This window comes from Tupaia chinensis, unplaced genomic scaffold (genome assembly GCF_000334495.1).
Source record: "Tupaia chinensis unplaced genomic scaffold, TupChi_1.0 Scaffold000238_1, whole genome shotgun sequence".
Lineage (NCBI taxonomy): Eukaryota > Metazoa > Chordata > Mammalia > Scandentia > Tupaiidae > Tupaia > Tupaia belangeri.
The window spans coordinates 8,325,846-8,344,673 of NW_006159716.1; the positions used below are offsets into that span (position 1 = coordinate 8,325,846).

Below are 18,828 nucleotides of genomic sequence, written 5' to 3' on the forward strand. Positions count from 1 at the left end.
GAGTGGCCCCCCGCGGCCAAATCCCAGCCCCACCGCCCGCGCCGAGATCCAGCCAGAGGCGGCGCAGCCCGGGCGCTCCAGGCTCCACGCCGCCTGCGCCCCGCCGTCCCCGCCGCCCTCTCTCCACCCGGCGCCTACGGACCCCCACGTCCCCCCCGGGTCCCCTGTACTCCCTCTCCCCGCCGACCGCGCACGCCCCTCTCCCTGCGCCCTCTCCACGACTCCGCGCGTCCCTGCCGGCGCCCTCTCCCCGCTGCGCCCCAGTTCCTTGGGCTCCTGGCCCCTATCCACCCGGCCCCCAACCTCCTCCCCGCGTCGCCCGCGCCCCCTCCTCTATTCGCAGCCCCCGCTCCCTCCGCCCTTCTCCTCTCACTTCCCACGCCCCCTCTTCGCGCTCCTCTCTCCTCCCCTCGCCGCCCAGCCCCGGCTCCCGAGTTGGGGGAGCGCCCAGGGCTCCAGTCGCTCTGGAGGAGGCGTGAATCGCGCAGGGATTGACTAATTTGGGGTGGGGGTGCGGTGGGCGATGGAGCAGCCAGAGGACATGGCGTCGCTGAGCGAGTTCGACTCCTTGGCGGGCAGCATCCCGGCCACCAAGGTGGAGATCACCGTGTCCTGCAGGTGAGCCCCCCGCTGGCCGGGTCCCCCTGCCCCGCCCCTGGACCGAGGCCCCGCGGGCCCTGCCGCTCCGACTCCCTCCCTCCGCGCGCCCCCTTCCCGTAGGGTCCTGGCCTCCAGAAGGCGCCCGGCGGGTCCACCGAGAGCCCCTGTCCGCTGAGGGTGGCGACGGCAGAATGGGAAGACAGGCTGGGGTCGTATCCTGGAAAGTTTGCAGTCCTGGTTGTTGCTGGGAGGAGATGCGGAAACAGGAACAGGGGTCCAGACGCCCGGGTGGGCAGGGGAGGTGGCGACAGACGGTACTGGGGTCTCCACTCGCTCAGGCGCTCTCTGCTCAACCCTTCCCGGAACCTAGAAGTGTGCGATATGCCCCAGCCTTCGTCTCCCTTCTGCGCCCTCCTCCCCTCTTGGCCCCAGGATCCTAGTCCTCGCCTCCCCACCCTCCCACCTTCCCAGACCCCAGGATTCTAAAGCCCTCTTTCACCTCCAGCAACAACAAAATCAGCTCTTGGAAAAGGATCAGATTGACTCACTCTTACTGAGGTGTGGGTAACCGATAACAACTTAAAGTGGCACCATTAAAAAAAAACAATAACAGAGTCCAAAATCTTAAGCCAAGGAATAGAGAACAGTGATTGAAATTTTAAGAATCTAGCAGGAGAGAGGAAGGATTATTTTTGTGGGATACCACCCCCAAACTCTCAATCACGTCACACTAGATTTGGGGTAACTTTTGTAAAAACTGGGTGTCCCCCAAATTCTTCCAGCTGAGTGGAAGGCTGCCCTAGGCAGTAACAGGTAGAGGTTGCTCTAGGTCCCTGCCTTGGCTGGGACAGTGAGGGGCATGGTGGCCCAGGCAGACCCTACCTGGAGGTACCTGGAATTAGTACGCCCCCTGCCCCAATTCACCAGGAGCATTTCCAGAACTCTGGCTGCCCTCCTTCCAAATCACCCACCCTGTCTCTTCCAGGTCATGCTGTGGTCAAATCCTGCTCCCTCCCCTGTGTACCCCCAGCTTTATTTACATCAGGAGGGAGGTGAGGGAGAGCCAGGGGCTGGGCCAGGGCGGGAGAGAGGAGGGGATTCAGGGGACTTTCTCCTGGAAGCTGGGAGTGAGGCTGGTGAGGCAGAACACAGGTGCTCCCGCTTCTTCCGCTAGGCCCTACAGGGCTCCTGTGATGGCCCCTAAGGTCTCCCCCACAGTTGCACACGCAGTACTCTCACCCTCATCTCCTCACCCCTACTCTGCTGGGAGAGTCCTGATGGCCCACTAGCTCCAGTGTCACCTCCTCAGCCTTCGACAGCTGCCACAGCCTGCGTGCCCCTCTGTACCACATCCCTGCTCCCGATGTTCCTCCCAGCCCTCAGACATGCCTGGTCTTCCTCGGAGAAGATTTCACTCTGTCATCTCTGCCGCTTCCTGTCCCCCATCCTGAAAGGCCTGGCCTCCTGCTCCCCACGTCTCTCCCGGGAGACGCCCAGCTCGAACCCCCGTCGTCTGTGTCCCTAAGTACTCGGGCTGGGTCACAGATCACCCACAGACTGAGGACCGAACCTCCTCAGACATCTCAGGCGCACAGCCTTCCTCCTTCCCCAGAGCAACTGCAAGCTTTTGCAGGCAGGGATTCCCACCGCGAGCCTGACCCACGGCCCTCCACGCCAGTGGAGACGGCGGAGACGGCGGGCAGGTGCTGTGATGGCTGTCGAGTCAGACACCTTGAAATGGAAGCCTTTCCACTGGGGGCAAACGTTCAGCTTCAGGTTCCCCCATTAGTCGAGCACGCACAGTGAGCTACGTGTACTCATTAAGAAACATGCACCAAGGTGGCTCACGTGCTGGGAGCAGGCGCTGGGCAAATACGCTCGGAGGAGCGAACTCCCAGGAGCAGAGGTGCATGAAGCACTAGCACACTGCTTTGAGCTTGCTTGGCACACAGTAGGTGCTCACAGTAGGTGCCACGAGGCCTGCCCTGCAGTAGCACTCGGTCCCTCCTGTTTGCTCCCTGAAAGTGGAGTATCCAGACCATCGGAAGTTCTTGGGTAAGAGGTAGCTGAGGCTGCTCTGAGCTCCCTGGAGATGTGGGTCTGGCCTCCTCTCAGGAGCCGTGATCCATCAGCCTGAGAGGGCTGACCTGGGCCCTGCTCCTGCTCGCCGGGAAGCCAGAGGGTGGAGGAGTGGGTTTTGATGGGGAGGGGTGAAAAGGAAAAAGTCGCTTGGAGCAGGGAGATGAAATAATCAGGGAGGCTCTGAAAGTGTAAAGCCACCCTCAGTTGGGTCCAGCCACCAAGGTTCTCGAACAGAGAGAGGAGAGGGAAAGAAGAGGAGAGGAGGATGGGGAGGAGAGAGAGCACAGAGTGGCTTCTCCAGTGGGTCCTTCACTAGGTGGTCACCAGCTGAAGAAAGGCTGGTCCCTCTCTCCTGCCCTTGGGTCAGAACTGGCTGGGCCCCAGGAGAGGAGGCTATGGAATGTGCTTGCCCCAGGCATGGAAGTGATGCTGGTGGGCAGGGCATGGCAGGGCAGGCAGAGGGACTGGCTGGATGAGAACTGGTGGGATTTCAGGGCGAGCAGCTGCGGTGGAGGGGGCCAGTGTTTCTTGAAGTATTCTGTCGCTGCCTCCGGTCCTAGGAACACGAGTTTCCAGTTTCCATCCCCCTCTGCTCCTTACAAGGTTCCTACCACTCTCTGTGCTTGGGGGGGGGGGGGGGGGGGGGGCTGGCGGGGGGACTTGTCCACCTGTCCTGCCTGTCCTAGGGCGCTCCTAGCTGAGTAGAGCGGCCTGGTGCAGGAGCATGTCAGCCAAGCACAGGGCCACCATGGAGGCCCTGCCAAGCCTGCCACCTCAAACACGAGCCCAGGACGTGTGCAGGCTCCTGCCTCAGGTAGAGTGTACCTGGGGTTAATCTAACCCACTCCTGAGCTTTTACCAACTACAGTAAACTCAGGGCTGAAGATCAGAAAACCTTTGGTCATGAGCCAGCTCCATAGCCTAGTGGTAAAGGAAGCCCGATTCCACATGACTCAGTGCAGTTCAAATCCCAGGCCCTGTGGCTTGAAAAACATGCCGGATACATGTGTGTGTGTGCACAAAATCCCAACGGAACGGAAAAATAGAAAAGGGATTGTGGCGTGACCATAGCCCGTGTGGGGTGTTTTCTCCCTCTCTCCCCGCTTCTGTCTCTCCCTGTCTCTGGTGAGTGCACGGTACTCTGGCAATTAAAAAGAAGAAGAAGAAAGAAATCTTTGAGTGTTTTTTGGTACAGTGACTGAGAATGTGAGCCCAGGCATTTGTTTACCGGAGTTCAAATCCCAGCTCCGTTGATGAGCTACGTAACCGGCCTGTGCCTCAGTTTCCTCAACTGTAAGTGAAGCATGGTATTCGCTACCAGTCGCGTTGAATGGATTAACACATGAATAGTGACTTATGCCTCTCTATTATCTGACCTCTGCACATTAATAAAGATTCTGTCTCTGTAACTGGTTTGTGTGGACCCTAGAAATCCAATCGATCTAGAAATTCGTCTTTGTTTGTTGTTAAGTTTATTTCTTCCATGACAGAGGGTGACAGAGAGAAAGAGAGACACATAGAGAGACAGGCGCCCCCAACAGGGCGCCCATGCTGCCACCCTCCCAGTCTCAGCCTGGGTCACGGGCACACCCTGCCCGGTGTGCTCAGAGAGGCCCCGGCACACGAACCCAGAACCTCTCCCACATGGGGCCAGTTGCATTATTGCTCTGCTCCCACCTGGCCCCAGCAGAGACCCTTCGAAGTTGTTTTGGGAGAGAGTAGGGCAGACGATTCGTGGAACTAGACAACCGGCAGATGTTGTAGAAAATGTGACTTTAAAGACCCTTCTCCCTGGATCCCAAAGCTCTTCCTTCTTCTAATGGCCTCTTGCAGACCTTTCCTGGCTTTGTCAGCCAACCTGAAGACCCAGTCAAAGCCCCTGCTGTTTTCCGGTCTCTGTGCAGCCATCATCTGCTGCAGAGATCTGGACTAGCATGTTGGGTAGAAAGAATGATTTGCATTTTTTACATAACAGGAAACCCTTGCACTGGGGCAGGGTCCTGCTGGGGAAGCAATTCACAGTTCCACATGGTGGGCTCCTGAGACTGAGACCGAGACCAACCGAGACCCAGGGAGGGGTGGAAGATAAGCTAGCCTGGCGGCTTCGCCCTGCTGGACTCTCTCAGCAGCTGCCCTCTCTCTGCCAGCTGGTATGGGGCTGGTGGGCAGCTGTTGCCTCTGCCCCAGAGATACTGTTTTCTGCTGTCTGCTCAGGTTGGCGTTTTGCTGCTGCGAGGCCTGAGAAGCAGCCCAGCTTAGGAGCTGTGCCCTGGGCCCCTCAGAAGGGGTGTGAATCTGTGCTGAGTGCTTTTCTCTGACAGCAGGAGGAGGGTGGTGTTGGGAGGGAGGGGCCTGGGGGCAGTGAGGCAGCTGTCGGAGCCAGTGATAGGGAAAAAAGGTCCATTTAACCATTGACTGTGCCTCGGCGCCCAGTTTAGTGGAGCCCGGGGAATAGGAAGGCGGTGTGTGTGAGTGCTTCCTGTGCCAGGCTCTGTTAGGCTGGGCCCTGCACAATTGCCTTCGACCTGTGCAGACTGCACTCGCATTTGGTTCAAACTCAGATCCTTAGGCTTGTTTTCAATTGCAGCGTAACAACTTACCACAAACCTAGCGGCTCAAAACAACGCCATCTGTTATCTCCCAGTGTCTGCGGGTCAGAAGTCCAGCTGGGACTGTCTCTGTTCAAAGTCTCGCCAGGCTGGTTCGAGGCGTCGGCGAGGCTGATTCAGCCAACGCTCAGGGTCCCCTTCCAAGTGCACTGGTTGTTGGCAGAATTCAATTTCTTGCAGCTGTGAGAGTAAAGGCCCTGTTTTGTTGGGGCCAGCAGGTGGTGTGGTGGTTAAGGCCCTGGATGCCCACGTGGCTGGCTGCAGTTTAGGTCCCAGACCTGGCATCTTGAAAATCGTGCTGGGCCCAAGCACACACGTGTCCAAAAAATCACAAAAGGAAAATGGAAGAGAAGGAATTGTGGCGTGGTCATTCCCCCAGAGACCAGAGAGAGTTGCAGAATGGGAACCAGTCTTCCTTGGCAACGAGGCCCTTTGGTGGTAACTTACCATCCCTCCTCTCCCAGATCGCAGTCCTCCTGCTCAGACTCAAGGCCGTTGCTGGAGCTACCTACCGTTGGGAAGAGAAGGTAGAGAAGAGGCAGGGGGAGGAGGCTCAAAATCTCATGGCCAGGAACCAGCAGTTAGCGTAATGGCTATGTCACTGGACTCCCATGTAGTCGACCACGGTTCAAGTCCCGGACCTGGTAGCTTAAAACTCACACTGGGTGCGTGTGTGTGCATTCCCAAGATCCCAAGATGAGAATGGAGGAGAAGGGATTACAGCGTGGCTATGCCCCCTAGGGGGGTGATTTCTAGCTTTCTATCTCTCGATCTCTCTCTTTCTGGCAAGTGCACATGCCCTATAGCAAAACCTCTCCAAAAAAAAAAAAAAAAAAATCTCGTGGCCAGAAAGAGGTCAGGTTCTGTTAGGCGTACTTTTGCTACAGATAACAGAAAATCTGACTGAGAATGGCTTCAACCTGAAATATATTTATTTTTCTTAGTTTCACAATGAGCCTGGAGGTTGGTTATCTCAGGGCTGGTGTGTCAGCTCCCTTTGCTGTAAGGGACCCAGCTATCTTTCTACTCTGCTATCACCAAATGGTGGGCCTCGTTGTTACAAAGTGGCTGCCTCTGCTCTGGACATTACGGTCACATCCAAAGAAAGGCATGGGGCCGAAGGCCTCTTTTAGAAAAGTTATTTTGGAGACCAGAAGATGGCGTAATGGTTACGTCACTTGACTCCCACGTAGTTGAATGTGGTTCAAGTTTTAGACCCGGCTGCTTGAAACTCACACTGGGTGCCTGTGTATGCATGCTCAGGATCCTGAGAGGAGAAAGGATTGTGGCATGGCCATCCCCCCTGGGGGGGGTGATTTCTTGCTTTCTCTCTCTGTGTGTCTCTTTGTCTCTCCAGTGAACACACATGCCATATAGCAAAAACCTCTCTAAAAAAGAAAATAAAAACAAAAGTTATTTTTATCTGAAAAGCACAATCCCTTCCAAAATCTCTCAGCAAGCATCTTTTCTATTTCAGTTGCCAAAGCTGGGTCCCAAGTCCACCCCTAGACAAGGGACAGGGTATCGCCATCAGATCTGAACTAATGTGGAAGCTCTAAGCAGGAGAGTGGGAAGTGCTTGCTGGGTGGGCAGCCGTGGCATCTACCACAAGGAGGCGGTCCGAATTTCCCCATAGGCTATCGAGCTCCCTGGGACTGCAGGGGTAGGGCGCCGTCTCCGTAGTCGGTGGTCAGCCAGTGTTCAGTGACTGGGAACTAATTCTCCAGGGCAGCTTGGCCGGACTCCTGGCTACCTCTCTTCCTGCCAGTTTGCGAGGCAGGAGTGAAAGGCCGAGTGTGATTTCGAAACACTGCTAGGTGCCTCTGTCCCCTAATATCCCCTCTGCTGGCCTGGCACAGCACCTGAAAGTCCCAGTTGGAGAGCTTTCTGCCAGGGGTACCGAGGAGTCCTGGGCAGGACGCTGAAAAGCCAGTGTAGTGCTTACCTGCTCTGACTTTTCCAGCCTCTGTGTCTTCACCTATAGAAGGGTGAAAACCACGAGTCCCGCCACATCTCCTCGGATGGTGAGGATGGAGATGAAGTCTGTGAGGGTGCATATGAATGGCAGTGTGCCGAGTAAACCCAGAACTGAGCACTACCGATGCAGTTATTCACTCGTTATTCATGCTGCTTTCACTTTGCTCCTCAGAGTCCTTTCTCTGCCAGGCATGGTTGTACGTGCTGGGGACATGGTAGCGAACCATCAGACCAACTCCCCTCGTACAACTTACCTGGGGTGGAGGTGGGATTTAAACAAATGTGTACATTTTATTAAGCAAATACTGTCTGATAGGGGTGAGTGCTCTGCACATAAGTTCATGGTTGTCAGGGCTGCTTTAGACAGGGAGGATTTGCAGGAAGGGTGGTTAGGTCAGGAGAACAGCAAGTGCAAAGATCCTGTGGCAGGAAAGGCCTTGGTATGCTCTAGAAGGTGCAGCGAGGCCAGAGTGCTTGGAGCAATGGGAGAAGAGGTAGGTGGAGGAGGAGAAGGTCAGAGAGGACGTGAGGGGTGCAGATCATGGCCTCGTGCCATGCTAAGGAGTTTGATTTACTGTTTAAAAAAATATCGATTTATTGATTTAATTCCATTTGCTATTATCATTTCTTTTTTTTAGGGGGGTGGTGGAGAGGTTTTTGCTATAGGGCGTGTGCCCTCGCCAGAAAGAGAAAGACAGAGAGACAGAAAGCGAGAAATCACCCCCCAGGGGGGATGGCCATGCCGCAATCCCTTCTCCTCCGTTCTCCTCTCGGGATCTTGGGCACGCACGCACACGCGCCTGGCGTGAGTTTAAGTCACCGGGTCCAGGACTCGAACTGCGGTTGACTACATGGGAGTTCAGCAACATAGCCACTGCACTAACTGCTGGTTGCTATTATCCTTTCTTTCTTTCTTTCTTTCTTTCTTTCTTTCTTTCTTTCTTTCTTTCTTTCTTTCTTTCTTTCTTTCTCTTTCTTTCTTTTTTTCTTTCTTCTTTTTTTTTTCAGTGTTTTTAAAACAAGCTCTGGCAAGCTTTATTAAAGAAAAAATGTTGCATGATTTACTTTTCACCGGTCTGTTTGGGCATCCTTTAATGATATCGGAATCACCGGGATCAGTGATAGCCAGAGTACATACTCTCTAGTATTTTCCACATGCTGTGTCCAGTTCAATGTTATTTCCACTGTAGTGACGGACACCAGTTTTGGCCAACACGGCATAGTGCTCTATTTCCGATTTCCTCAAGGCTGGGCAGTTACTGGCGAGGATGACCAACTCGGCTTTGCCTTGTCTGATCATCTTCCGAGTCTGCTTGTACCCCAGGGCGTACTTCCCACTTTTCATAACAAGTTGGAGCCGAGAGTTGATCGACTCCAGCGACTTTTTCGTCTTCTTTGCGGCCACTATCTTCCTGCCTTAGGTGCAGGATGGCCCCCAACCAAAAGCAGCCGCCAAGATGGCTGGGAGGCAAGAAAGGAATTTCTTTAATTTTTTTTTTTATTTTTTGGAGAGGTTTTCACTATAGGGCGAGTGCACTCACCAGACAGACAGAGAGAGACATAGAGACAGAAAGCGAGAAATCCCCCCAGGGGGGATGGTCACGCCGCAATCCCTTCTCCTCCATTCTCCTCTTGGGATCTTGGGCATGCATGCACACGCGCCCGGCGTGAGTTTTAAGCCACCGGGTCCAGGATGCAAACCGCGGTCGACTACGTGGTAGTCCAGTGACATAGCCATTATGCTAACTGCTGGTTCCCAGGAATTTTCTTTAATTTGACCAGAAAGAGACAGATATAGAGAGAAAGAGAAAGCAAGAAAGCAAGCCGCCAGGTCTGGGATTCAAACCGCCGTTGGCTATGTGGGAATCCAGCATCTTTAACCACCATACCACTTGCTGGCCCCTTGATTTACTACTTTAACAGCAGTTAGGGGTGAGGTGGTAAACAGGAATTTGGATTGACCTCTTAAAAACAGTTCTTGGGCCATCCGTGTGGCCTGGTGATTGCGGAAGTCAGATCTCACTGGCCGGTGACATGGCGTAAATCCCACCTCTGGCGTTTTGAAAAACATGCAGAGCACGCGTGTGTGTGCGCATGCCTCAAACCCCAACAGGATGGAGAAATGGAGAAGGGATCGCCATGTGACCATGCCCCACTGGGGGCTTGCTTTCTCCCTCTCCCACTCTCTCCGTCTCTCTGGCAAGCACACGCACCCTCTGGCAAACTAAAGAAGAATTTTCGGGTGGCTGCGGAGGGAATGGAGTGGTGATGGTTGGGGAGAGGCAGGAATCGCATGTTGGGTTGGGCAGGAGGTCACTGCTGCGTCTGGGTGAGAGATGCCGGTGAAGGTGACCTGGAGAGGAGTGACCGGATTTGAGATGTTGACCTGATGAGTGGGACAGGAGGGGGCATAAGGGCGAGAGAGGAATGGAGCATGCGTCCTGTGAGGCCATCGGCTTCCTGACTACTCCATAGGCAGGCATGCGACCCCATGCACGGATGAGGAAACTGATGCCAAGTGGCTTGTCCTGGGTCACAGAATTACCATGCGGCCACGTAGAGATTCTGGCTTTCGTGGGTCTGAGGCCAGAGCTCATGCTTGCTTCCCTCGGCCATGCAGCGTGGGAGGGACAATTATTACAATAATTAATAATCATAAAAATGCAAACAGCCCCAGGAAGGCGAGCTCGTTAAGCCATGCGAAAATTGCTTTTCAGACCTCGGTGAGATTGTGTGGCAGGGAGACAGCGCGGCGGGTGAGGACCGAGCTCTGAAAGGGGAGATGGGCGGACGCCAGGGGCTCAGTGCCAAGGCCCGCGCCTCCCTGCTTTCTGAGGAGTACTCCTGCCTGTTAGGCTGAGGAGCAGGGGAGGAGGAGACGGGAAACCCTCCAGGGCTGCTCTTCAGTCCCTTTGCAGCAGCTCTGATGAAGCTGGGGGCAGGAAGTGGCACAGAAAGGATATGAGGGGGGCTGTGGTGGCAAGTGCTCTCTATTGAGCTCGAGCTTCAGAGTCAGGTCTCGGCACACTCCCTGACGAGTTGGGTGACACTGGCCACATCTCTTGGCCTCAGTCGCCCTGTCTGCAGGGTGAGAGTAACATCGACTTCCGGTCACTGGCATGTAGGGTCAATGGGGCCTCACGGCCCCACAGAGCACTTGGCATAGACTATATACGATTAACGTCACCCCATTTGCTGTTGAACTGCTCTTTGCAGAAATGAGGTGATACTGGGCCACTCAGGGTCGGGGTCTTTGTGGAGCCGTCTGGACTCCTGTTTGCACCGGGAGCTGGCTCACCTGTCTGCAGCCTACTCTCTCAAGGAAGGCTGTACAGCTAGGTGGGTAGTTCCAGGCATGGGCACGTGGGTGCTCGGGTCCTGGTCCAGCTGTGTTTAGGGAGCAGCGAGGGGAGAAGACGGAGCATCGCTCAAAGCCACCCCATCCTCTCAGGCCTTTACCAACCCCTCATCATATGCCCGGCACCGAACTGCCACTTCCTGTTTCCCAGAAACTGTCCTGTTTTGTGTATATGAACTATAAATCTCAGAAACCCCCTGGGAAGGCAGGACTTGTCGCCCCTACTGTATGGATGAGGTGATTATTAAAGCAGAGAGAGGTTAGGTGAGTGCCCTGATGGGATGCAGCTAGTTAGGAGCAGATCCGGGTGTCAGACTCAGCAAGAAAGCGTGAGTCTGTGTTCTCGACGCCCCCGCCTTTCACCAGGAGTTGGAGGGATGCTTAGGGTGAGTTGTGGGGAAGATAAACCACCTGGGGCCCCAGGTGGTGGTGCAGGCAGTGGGGTGCCACTGTGCGATGCTGAGGCCATATGGAAGGTCCTCAGTTCAAATCCCAGGTCAACCTGGACATGGCGAGTGGACACGTGACGGGGATTTGCCATGTGGTCAGGGGCACCTCTCTCTTAGAAAATAAGCTGAAGCAAACAAGCCAACAGAAAACCCAGGGGGGGAGTGCGGATGGTGGCGCAGTAGTAAAAGGCAGTGCTCCCATGGGAAGGTCCCCCGGTTCACGTCCGGAGACGTCCTGACTACACCTTGCACACATGTGCCCATGCTCCAGGGCTGGCAAAGGCTGTGGTGGGTCATGGCATCTGGACCTCGTTGTGGGTGCTGTCTCTTGCTCATGGAAGAAATAAATAAACGTTAAAAGAAAGTATTAGAAACACAAGATAAGGCCAGCCAGTGGCATAGTGATTAAGGCAACTGGATTCCTCGTGGCCAATGGCCAATGGCTCCTCCAAGTCCCAGACCCAGCAGTTAAAAAAAGAAGCGCGTGTGTGTGTGTGTGTGTGTGTGTGTGGGTGTGTGCCTGAACTCCTGAAAGGAGGGAGAAATGGAGGAAAAGAGATTGTGGTGTGTCCTCCCCATGGGTGGTCCATGGACGGTGCTGTCTCATACTCTCCCTTGTTCCAGAGAGCGCATGAGCCCTCTAACACTTTCTTTCTTTCTTTCTTTCTTTCTTTCTTTTTTTTTTAGTGTTGCTATAGCATAGACATGCTTACCAGAGAGAGAGAGAAAGTGAGACATCACCCCCCCCACATCCCATTCCCTTCTCCTCCAGTCTCTCTGGATTTTGGGCACACGCGTACACACATCTGGCATGTTCTGAGACTCGAACCACACAGCTGGCCATGTGGGATCCAGCCATCTTAACCTCCATGCCACCTGCTGGCTCTGGCAAATTTAAAGGCAAAACAGAAACACAAAGAGAAACTACCTCCTCTTAGCCTTTATAGTCTCACGAATCCTCTTTGGGAGTCTTGACGACTCGTCAGAAGAGCGTGCCCAGGCGTGTGTAGCACCGTGCCATATTTTGCTGAGTTTCCTGGTCCGGGAAGAGCTGAGGGTGAGAGCTCTCTGTGTGTGTCCTGCTGCAGCCAGAGCTGCCCTGTGTGACTCCAATCACCAGGATGACCTTGGCCAGACAGCCTGGGATGTGCGATGGTCAGTTCACGAGCCTCTCAGCTTAAGAGCACATGTGACTCCTCTGAGGCCCGGCTCCCCTCAGACAGGGGCTCCCCCAGGACAGAGTTGAGCCTCCCTTCAGATCAGGGCTCTCTGAGGACTGGGCTGTCTGCCCATCAGACTGGGGCACCCCAGCCCCTACTCTCACCCTCAGATCCCCTGACACCAACCGGTGGCTCTCACATCCCTTTCTGGTACCTTCTTCACCGGCCATGGCCACAGAGACTTCTGACCTCCCAGCCCACCGCAGGACCATTTTCTTGCTGCCACTGAACTGGAAATGATTCCTTGGGGGAGAGGAGGGAGGAAAGGCCTTCAGCTCTGCTTCCTCGGCCTTGATTTAAGGAACAAAAGAAGCCAAGCTCCAGGCAGTCGCATGGACAGCTGAAGGGTTTTGTGTTCTTTTGGGGGAAAAAAAAATACAATTTACCTGCTGAAAAAGATTTCTTTTTGAGCTCTCCAAAGACGGAATGTGGAGAAAAAGCACTTATGGTCTGGGTTCTTCCGTCCCCTCATAGCTTAGGCCCTGCTTGGGGTGGAGGGCCTGGTTTCCCACACAGGCTGCTTCTGGCCGTGTGCTGTGGGCCAGTTACTCACTGTCTCTGAGCCTGGGAGTCCTCCGTGGTTCAGGGTGGGGATGACGAGGGATGCACTTCACCTTCAAGAACCTTCTAGTGCCCATGTGTGTGTTGCTGTCCTTGATTTCACACCGAAGAGATGAGGCCCTAAGACACGGTGTCTGGCGTGGAGTGTCTGGACTGCTGCGGTCAGACACGCAGTGTGAGGGCCGGCTCTGTGGCACAGTGGTTAAGCACTTTGCAGGCCAGGATTTGAATCCCAGTCTCAGTGGTGGAAAAACATGCCAGGCACGTGTGCACATGCTCAGGATCCTGATGAGATGGAGAATTGGAAGGAAAAGGTTTGCAACATGGAGGGTACCTTCTCTCTCTCTTCCTCTCTCCTTTATGTGCATGTACTGCCTGGCATGAATAGATATAGATAGATAGATGATAAATATATATATATATATAGATAGAGAGAGAGAGAGAGAGAGAGAGAGGAAGTCAAATATGATTATAGTAAAAATGGAAATTCTTTTTAAACTGTTTGCACTTCAGGCCAGAGAGAGCTCAGTGGGGAGGAGAGGTAATGACTGTCAGTCAGCGCCCAGGAAATGCAAACTGGAGAAGGAAGGAGAACAATGGCCTGGTAGTTAAGGGGGCCAGATTCCACATGGCCAACCATGTGGTTCGAAGCTCGGCTTGGAAAACATCCTGGGTGTGCGCACGTGTGCTCCAAACCCCAGCAGGATGGAGTGGAGAAGGGACTGTGGCATGATCGCAGCCCAGCAGAGGGTGCTTCCTTCCGCTCCCTTCTCTCTCTCTGTGTCTCTGTGGACAGTGAATACACCCTCTGGCAATTAAAAAAAAAAAGAAAAAAACTGGTCTGGAAGGATGGTAAGAATAAGAATAATTTCAGCAGGGTGGAGGAAAGAGGGTTTACGTTATCGTTGGGTACTGGTCACTGGGGTGACCCATGCCCAGGGTTCAAAGACCTGAGGTCACTGAGCAGGGAGACACAGAGGCTGGGGAGCAAGATGGTGGTTCTTAGCTGACCTAGGCGCCTCCAGCCTGGCTGGGAAGCAGGCAGGACCAAGAAAATCCGACTACTTATCTTTAAAGAGAAGACTCTCTTTCTCACCCACACAGGCTGAAATCCAGAGCCCTACTCTTTCTTACTAGCCGAGAGATGAGAAAAAGTCTGACTCTCTTTTTCTTAAAACAAAAACAAACAAAACTATTATTTCTTTATTTAATTCCATTTGTTATTATTTTTTAATTTGACCAGAAAGAGACAGGGAGAGAGAGAAAGGGAAAGCGAGAAAGCAAGCCACCAGGTCCAGGACTCTCAAACCATGGTTGGCCACGTGGGAGTCCAGCACCTCAACCACCACACCATCTGCCGGCCTCTCACTAGCCTCATCAAACCCACATTCCAGACCCAAACTGGGAGGAGACCAGACCTTGGAGGAGTGAATTGCAGTCTCTCTAGATCTGACGATTTTATTCCTGAGGAGTTGGAAAAGGTAACCTCTGAGGTCTCGCCCAGCTGAAACTGTCTAGAATTGTGTGGAATCAGAGAATTCCCTTACAGAACTCAAAGGTAAACCTGGCACCTTCTCTAGGAGAGGAGGCCTCACTCCCTGGGCCCTCCTTATTACTTTCCAGCCCCTACTGCCTCAGGTCCCACCACTGTAGGGTCTTGAGGTGTTTTGTCTTTTGTTTACATCAGACACACACTCGTGCCCCAGACTTAGCACACTTCAGGACTGAAGGCCAGCCCCCACCAGCCGGCAGGGCTTAGGGCTCAGCCAAACCTCCCTGTGAACGATTCTTTGTAAAAGTGGAATCTGACGCTCAGCCCCAGCTGCCGTTTTGCAGAGCTGCCTCGCGTATCAGTTCATCTGCTGCCCGCCACAGTGGGCTGGCAGGTTTATCAGATGGTTTCCACGTGAAAGCTGGCTGGTAGCAGCTCTGGTGGAGAGGATGGGGTCCCAGCAGAGGGGTGGTGTGCTGCTGGGGTCAGGGAGGGTTGGCTGGAGGCGGCTGCGTTTGGAGAGAGGCTGGAAAATGAAGCGACCAGGAGCGGGGATAGCACGAGAGTTCTCCAGGAGTCGATTTCCCATATGCCATCTGGGGATCCCTCCCTCGGGGACGTTACTGAGGACTGCTCAGAGTCTGGAGCTGGGGTGACTCATGACGAGGTCTGGGGCCTTCCCCCACATTGGAGGATGCCACGTGTTGGCACCAGGCTGCTGACCCAGCCTGCCTGCTGAGTGGCCTGGCCCTCCCTGCAGGATGGGGGCACGGGCAGGGGCCTGATTGGCTGTCACCATAGATGGTTTCAGTGACGGTGACTCGAGGTAAGGCCTCCTTCTAGGCCTTTCTGACTCTACCACTGCTTGCTGTGGGGCATGGCTGCTCCCAGCCCCTCCCTGGGCCTCGGTGTCCTCCTCATGGTGGAGAAGGTGGAGCAGATGCTGCTGAGGGCCTGGTCCAGCTCTGCCGTTCGGAGCTGTCTGTCAGGAAGCAGCAAGAGGTCCAGGGGACACAGAGACCCATGTGAGGGACAGAGGGTAGAAGAGGAGGTGACAAGACCCCTTAGGACACCTGGGAGGTTGGCAGGCAAAGGCTGAGATGGTTGGGGAAGGAGGCAAGGCTCAGGGCCATGTAGACAGGGAGTTCGCAGCTGTCTCCCCCCGCCCTTCCCGCGCAGGAAGGGCTCCCAGGCAGCTCCTTCAGGGAGCCGGGAAGAGCAGGTGCTCCCCGAGCATCAGGCCACCGTGGAAAGAGGGATACTAGAGATGCAGGACACAGCCTGCCTGGTCTCCCGAAGCCTCAACTCCCCCATCCCCACAAGCCCAATACCAACCTGGGCTCGTCCCACTGGGCCCCCTGGGAGCCTGCGTAGAACTCCCCAGGGGAGCGAGGGAGCTGGGTATTTATCCCCCAACTCCTGCCCATCTTTGGTTGAACACTGCCCCTGGAGTGTGAACCTCCCAGCACTTGCAGTCTGGCCTGCCCGAGAAAGCCCTCGGGAAGGAAGCAGGTGCAGGGGGAAACCATGGATGTGTGCAGAAAAAGAGGGACAGAAGAGAGGCAGGCAGGGCAGGGCAGTCTTCGAGGCTGGAACTATGTCTCTTGTAACAATGAGCAAACAGAGGCTCAGGGAGGATGAATCACTTCCCAGCCAGGGTCTGAGTGTCCACTGGGCGGTGTCGCTCCCCGAGCACCAGGTCACTGTGGAAAGCAGAATACTAGAGATGCAGGACACAGCCTGCCCAGTCTCCACAAGCCTCAGCTTCCACGTCTGCAAGATGGGACGACTCCCACCCAATAGCCACCTTAAGAATTGGGTGCTAATATTTGCAAAATGCTGTGCTCTGTGTGACCCGCCACTGGGGTGCACTGGGTGGGGCTGGCAGTTACTGCACGGAGGCAGGACAGGAGAAAGGACTGCTCAAAGACCTTTCTGCCCCGCGTGTCATGACTGTCAGCTTGCTGACGTGCCTTCCAGCTGGATTATCGGGGCTTGTGTCAGCACTGGCCTTGGACCAGTGGAAATGAGGCTCTGTCCCCTGGGAGGCGAATTCATTAATTCCTCAGCACAGATGAGGTGGTCCAATAAACTGGCTGTTAAGTAGAGCCCCGAGAGAATGGGAGAGTGGATGGATACTTTTCGATTGCCTGATTTTATTTTATTTTTTGAGAGCTAGAGCAATGATTTAAACAAAAGAAATACAGGTTTCTATGATAGGAAGGGCTAAACCGTTGCATAGATTGGGATTTGGCTGAGAGTAAGGCACTGCGTGGTACTAGGTTCCCCACTGAGAGCACTGAGTGCGGGGGTGGGAGGTGGGCGGCTGCTCACCTTCAGAAGGTGGGGCTGATGAACCTCCGGAGCCTGCCGCCTGCCCCTTGCCTGGCTTTTAATGAAGCTTAATGAACCTCTGCCGAAGGAGCTGCCTTCTCCTCCTATTTCACCTGAGGCCAGGCCAGAGGCAGCCTCTGGGTCTCAGTAACAGCCTGAATCCCCAGGCCACCTCTTCCCCTCTTCGGTGCTAACTTCTCTTCTTTCCCCCCTTTCCAGGAACCTCTTGGACAAAGACATGTTTTCAAAGTCTGACCCACGTAAGTCCTGCTCTGACCATGACAACAGTGATAGTGCCTTTACCATCGGCACACGGCTAATCAGCAGCCAGCACTGGAGCCCTTTCCGGGCACCCGCTGTGGGCCAGGCTCTGCTGCTGCTGTGTCGAGACTGCTCAAGGCTTCGCTGCAGTGTCGGGGAGACCCCAGTGTGTGGGGGCTTGATCCTCCCCCGCCCCTTGCTTGCGAAGCCTCAGTGCAACAGAATGGGTCAGGAGGGGTTGGGGTGTCTTGGGCTGGAAGGTCTTGGTCTCATTTAGAGCCCCAGTTGGCTGCAGTCTGGTGGGACTAGCACTGGTTGTAAAATCTGGGCTTCTAGCCCTGAGCAGTGCCACCCAAGTGTGTAACCTTGGGCGGGTCCTTGACTCCCTCTGAGCCTCAGTTTCCCGTCAGTCAAGAGGGGCTGTTGATAATAGGACTCATGAGACTGCTCGAGCTCTAACGGAGCGATGCAGGTTTCATCCCGACGCTCTCCCACTACCCCTCTGCCCACATGCCATCCGCCTCATGCTTCAGGCCCTTGCCGTGGCCTCAGAGTCAATGGCTTCTGACACCCCTGCCCAACGGTGCCCCTTGCAGACACACCTGGGTTCTACGCCCTCTTCTCCAGGGCAATTTCTGTGGATTGGTGCATCTAGAACCAACTATGGCCTCTGTGGGGGCCAGACCCCCTCCCCGAGACCCGGCTCACCCCAGAGACACTCCCTTCCCCACCCAGACCTAACAGGGCTGCCCATCAGGGCCTCCCTGTCTGCTCCCTCCTCCTCTTGGCCTGGGTGTTAAAACCCTTTCTTCTCTTCTCCCCCAGTGTGTGTCATGTATACTCAAGGGATGGAGAACAAGCAGTGGCGGGAGGTAGGTACCGCCCCGCACCCGGAAACCCAGCCTGTTTCCGATGTCTGGCGTTCTGCCCTCAATTCTGGAGAGACCTCGCCTGGCCTGTTCCTGACCATGCAAAGCCCCCCACAGGCCAGCAAGGCCTGCAAAAGGTGGAGTCTTGTTCCTGCCCCGTCCTCAGGGAGCCCTGCTCTGAGGGGAGGTGTGGCCTGTCCCTGGTGGCCCCAGTCTAAGGGAAGGCCCGGCCCATCCTCAGGGAGCCCCAGCCTGAGGGGAGACACAACTGTGTCCTTGTGGAGACCCAGCTGGAGGGGAGACACAGCCCCATCCTCAGGGAGCCCTGGTCTGAGGGGAGACATGACCTCATCCTTGGGGAGCCCTGGTCTGAGTGGAGACAGCCCCCCATTATCTGAGAGCCACAGTCTGAGGGGAGATATAGCCCCATTCTCGGGGAGCCCCAGTCTCATTCTCAGGGACTCCCAGTCTGTGGGGACTCTAGGAGGGCTCAGGCCCCTCCTGCCCCCCAGCTGGTGAGCTGAGGCAGGAGTGCAGCGTGGCGCACCATCTGACCCGCCGCAGACTTCCCTGCATGCTTTCCGATGAATGTGAGCCGAGCGTGGCTTGGGCAAGGTGACGCCCCGCTCAAAAACCTCGCGACTTCCCTCTGCTCTGCATCAAGTCCGGCTCATTAGCCTGGCTCTCCAGCCCACCGCTGGCCATGATGAGCTGCTTGGGAGCCTTGTCTGATTCCCACTGCCCAGACCCCCACTGCCCCCATCGCCCTGGGAGAGGATGTAGGAGGAGAGGGAAGATTTGAGGAGCTACTCTAAAGAATTCCAGGGATGGGGCCAGCAGGTGGCATGGTGGTTGGGGCTGCTGGATCCCACGTGGCCAAGTGCACGGTTCGAGTCCTGGACCTGGTAGTTCAGAAGATACACTGGGTGTGTCCACGTGCGTGCCCAGGAGTCTAGAAAGGAGAATGGAGAAGGGATTGCTGCAGGGCTGTCCCTTCATGGGAGGGATTTCTCTCT

At 55.2% G+C, this 18,828-nt stretch overlaps 1 protein-coding gene and 1 pseudogene across 2 annotated transcripts in view; one reads left to right on the plus strand and one right to left on the minus strand.

Moving 5' to 3' along the window:
• Nucleotides 1–389: 389 nt before the first annotated feature.
• The window catches only part of CPNE5 (copine 5), a 107,919-nt gene continuing 89,480 nt past the window's right edge, over nt 390–18,828 (plus strand). For both annotated transcript variants that reach the window (XM_027771931.1, XM_006148633.1), the window contains exons 1-3: nt 390–618; nt 16,902–16,942; nt 17,769–17,815. In XM_027771931.1, the coding sequence (XP_027627732.1) occupies nt 524–618; nt 16,902–16,942; nt 17,769–17,815 (183 nt within the window). In that variant the 5' untranslated portion in view covers nt 390–523. The remainder of the gene's footprint in view (nt 619–16,901; nt 16,943–17,768; nt 17,816–18,828) is intronic.
• On the minus strand, nt 8,274–9,884 carry LOC106734858 (60S ribosomal protein L30-like; annotated as a pseudogene).